Source organism: Benincasa hispida, chromosome 6 (assembly GCF_009727055.1).
Source record: "Benincasa hispida cultivar B227 chromosome 6, ASM972705v1, whole genome shotgun sequence".
In the NCBI taxonomy this organism is placed as follows: Eukaryota; Viridiplantae; Streptophyta; class Magnoliopsida; order Cucurbitales; family Cucurbitaceae; genus Benincasa; species Benincasa hispida.
In genome coordinates this window covers 43,750,323-43,754,809 of record NC_052354.1, presented here as the reverse complement: position 1 = coordinate 43,754,809, position 4,487 = coordinate 43,750,323, and the positions used below count along the sequence as shown (strand labels likewise).

General features: G+C 29.7%; 1 protein-coding gene across 1 annotated transcript; it reads right to left on the bottom strand.

The window, feature by feature from the left end:
- Nucleotides 1-2,725: 2,725 nt before the first annotated feature.
- LOC120080606 (protein SRC2) lies at nt 2,726-3,987 on the bottom strand. The gene has a single exon (XM_039035328.1). The coding sequence runs from the start codon at nt 3,828-3,830 to the stop codon at nt 2,982-2,984; it is 849 nt and encodes a 282-aa protein (XP_038891256.1). The 5' UTR covers nt 3,831-3,987; the 3' UTR covers nt 2,726-2,981.
- Between the last annotated feature and the right edge of the window lie 500 nt (nt 3,988-4,487).

Sequence of the window (4,487 nt, the reverse complement as noted above, 5' to 3'; positions counted from 1 at the left end):
TCATAAATCAATAGCTTCCATTCATTTTTTCTCATAATTTAACGGTGATTGGTTTATCTGGTTTAATATCGAACATTCGAAACTCAAATCCCTACTTTAGTAAAAAGAAAATAAACGAAAATAATTAGATAAGACACAAATCAAAAAGCAACAAGAACATTGAAAGTAATAAATAATTAACTACATAGAATTACAATCTAAAATCATATTTCTAAATAGCAAAAGGAATGCTTAACGTAACTCAATTAATTAAATTGATCTAATGAAAAATAACAAAAAAAAACAGTTTCAGAATTGACTCTTTTTTTTTTTTTTTTTTTTAAGTTACTGATCGATAGTATACTTCATTCTTTTCTCATACACTTCATTTTTTTTTAAAATTAACTTATATGATATAGTTCTTCTGAGTAGTTTTTTTAGTTATACAATATTGTAAGAGACGCATTCAATATGGAAAAAAAATAATAAAATATTACCGAATGCGTCTCTTGGAACAAAAAAAAAAGTCTCAAATTTCCTAATTAACTTTAAAATCCCCACAAATCTAAAAACCCGTTTTGAAAGGGTCCTTCCTACTAATAAAATCATTAAATTTAATCATAAAATTAATAAAATGTTACTTAGAAAAAAATATTTCTTTTTAATAATTTTCTTCTTCTCTCTTCTTCTCACTCTTTGCTCCCTCCTCCCAATTTCACTCTAAATTCCTCCTCCCTTTCCTTCTTCTCTCTTTCTTTTACATTTTTCATTCAAATGCAGTTTTTACTCTACAGATACAAACTTAATGTGTCATTCAAAATTTTCAAACATCAATTTTGCTGTCATTTTTCTTTAGTTTCCTCTCTCTAAAATCTCATACCTTCTTTCTTCACATTAAGCTGATCCAGAGACAAGGATAAAGCCATGAGGAAGTTCATTTTAAAATTTAAGAATAAAAATGAAATAAAGGAGAAATTTAAGTGAGAATAAAAACTGTAAGTAGATTTTGAAATTTGGGTGTGTAAACTGAAATCTAAGCTGTAAAATTAAAACGAGAAAAGAAAAAAAAAAATAGAGAGAAAATCAAATAGATTTATAGCTTCCATCAAACTTTGTCTGGACTTCAAATATGGTAGAAAATAATTAAATTTAAGTTTAATTATAAATTTAATCTCAACTTTAATACATACCTTATCTCTTTTTCCTTCAAATTTCTTTAGAGTTTTATAGTAAGAGAGGAAGTTCTTCATGTGATTGTGTTATGTGAAGAAAACATAGATAAAATTATAAACTATAGACAAGCAAAGTTGATGCTTAAAGAAAATGTCAAATGACACATTAAGTTTATATCCGTAGAGAAAGTTGCACTTAAATGCAAGAAAGAGATGAGGAGGGATAAGTCAACCTCAGCATTTAGTCAACTTTATAATTAAATTTAATAATTTTATTGGAAAAAAAAAACCTTTTAAAAATACTCTTGAAAATTCGTGATTAAAATTTGAGGCCAAATGTACTTAATTCTTCAAAATTCATGGACTAAAAAGATATTTCTTTTTAAATAAATATGATGAAAAAGAAATATTGATATTAATTAAAATAAACAATTTATTTCAAATGAAAATACTGCTAAAAATATTTATAAATAATATACTCGTAAATAGTTTATCACGTATATTTGAAAATAACCCATGTATTTGTTAAACTTAACTCACCTAAAGGTCAAGAAATTTATGGTTTAAATCTCTACCTCTCAATTTAAAACATGTCGCACCAATTATTTTGAAACCAATAACAACTCTAAACTAAGTCTTCGAATTCTTATACATACGTCAAGGAAAAAAGCACATTTTTAGTGATTGACCAACTATATTCTTCCTTGTTTTTTCTATTATTACAAAGTTCAAAACATGATTGTGATGTTCTTCTCCATAGTATATTATGCATGGGGATGTTCATTTACCCCATGAGTACCCATTTCAAATGAGGTGAAAAATCTCTATAGCTAAATAAAGACAGATAAATCTCCGACCCAATCCCGATTCCTCGCCCCATCCCAAGAAATATATTATATAATTATTATTATTATTATTAACTTATACTATGATTTAAAAATCAAATATGAATTCATAATAATTTATTATTATAATTATAATTATTGTTATTATTATTTTATTTATATACTTTTTAAAAAATAATTATGGTATAAAAAATTGATTATTTTCTCATTTTCATACCAACCTTTTTTACTTTAATACATTTTTAAATTATTTTAACATTTAAGATTTTAAATCTTAAGTCATAAACATTATAGTATTTAAATAGAAAATTTAATTAAGATACTGTAATATTTAAATTTTAAATTTTAAAATTGTAAGATTAAATTATGCTTTCACACATATAATAATATCATTTTTATAATAAACTTTTATACTATTTTCCTCCAAAGAAAAATTTTCAAGAAATTTTATTAGCAACAACTCATTTAGTATAATTTTATTTAGAGAATAAATAAAATGGTTAAAAATAAATATATTAAAAAAAAAACCAAACGAAAAAATTTCCTACGTGTATCTCGCCTCAATCTCTGCGAAAAATTTTGCTGAGAATGGGACGGGAAAGACTTCCCCGTCCGCCCGTGGACATCTCAAATTAGATCTATATGTATGGAGTTACAGAACTATCCTCATCAATTTGTAACTTTTTGTTATTAAAAAACCCAAGTTCTTTTCAAAGAACTTCAATAATATAGACATCTCAAAATATGTAATAACATTATGGAAACAAAAGGTACAAGAGATTCAATCTCAAGTCAGTGAAAGATTAGTTACAAACTTCAGAAATTAAAAACAAAAAAAAAAAAAATGTAAAGCATTGACCAATGACCATCATATTCTAATTGAGAACAATACCCCAAACTTATTCAAGTTTATGTAATCTAAACCTTCAAAATGTCTCCTATACACAACAGAAGAAACAAATTTATCATAGAAGAAGAAAGGGATTTAGAAATCAAAGCCATCACCAAAACCAGCATCATATCCAGCATCGTAGGCCGCCGCATCACCGACATCGGAAATCATATCCCCTATCAGCAAACCACCGAGAAGTCCAGCTCCGGCTCCCAAAGCCATACCGCCAAAACCACTCTTCTGCGGCCTCTGTGGCTGATGCATCGGCGCATATCCATACCCCGGCTGCACAGGCGGAGGGTAACCGCCGTACGCATATCCAGCCTGTGGAGGCGGTGGATATCCGTATCCATGAGGCGGAGGCGGATACGCATAAGCAGTCCCTGGCGCAGGCGGATAAGCACCTCCGGCCGGATATCCAGAACTAGATCCAGGATAACCTTGGGGATAAGCCGTTACCGGTTCACCGGATTTCATAGCAGGAGGCGGTGGTGGTGGTGGTGCCTGAACCGTGTATTTTTCCCCAAATTTATACGAAAATTCGACGGTACCTTTTTCCTTTCCGCTCATCGTCCTGACGCTGAAATTAACGATTCTCTCGGATTTTTCTTCATCTCCTTTAGCACTTTCATCGAGCAACTGCTTAATCGGAACAATAACCTTCCCGATCTTCTTATCGCCTAAACTCCGATCGGAAACCAATTTGATCTTAAGATTGAGGCGATTGCTCTGTGCGGCAGCCTCATCGATTGTGAATTTCATCGGATAATTCCAGTGAGGATCCGTGCCACCGTCTTTAGCTACCGGAGTCTTCTGCTTCGATTTTCCGCGAGGATCGCCGGAGATCGAAACGACGGCGTATACGTCCATCGTGGAGAAGAGATTGACGTTCTTGAGGCCTTTGGCCCTCTTGATATTGATATCTAAAGTTCTACACTCCATGGATGAAGAATCAGAAGAAGACAAATTCAAATGGATTCAAAGGAAATCAAAAAAGCAAATCTTAGGGTTCAGAGAGTTTGTAGTGAAGACGAAACGAAATCGAAACTTGAAGAAAACTGTGAGTTTCGGAAAAGAAGGGTTCGGTTATATATACAAAGGGTAAGGAAATTTAAAAAATATATATATATAAAATAAGAATTTTCCAGGCAAGTGGGAATTATAATAAAAGGAAACCGACCAAGGAAAGGAAAATAATAATGATAATAATCACTAATTTAAAGTGATTTTCAAACGCTTTGATTCGAAGCCTCTTTTTATCCGATTCTTTTATCTTTTTTTTTTCTCTCTTTTTTTAATACGCGTTTTCAGTTTCTTTTATTTAATTATTGTTTCAATTTATCATTTATCCACTTTATCAAATATAGCTTAATTCATGTTAGTAGTTCAATTCCTCATGTTATTGTACTAAAAAAAAATATCACTTCATATATAAAAATTATATATCTTTCTCTTTTTAATTATTAAATTAAATTATTTTTCAAAGAGATGGATTTTCTTTTTTTTTTTTTTACAAACAAGATATTGTTGATTGATAAAAGTAAAACAACACATAATTGTGATGTTATAAATGAGTTAAAATATTAATATTCAAATTCT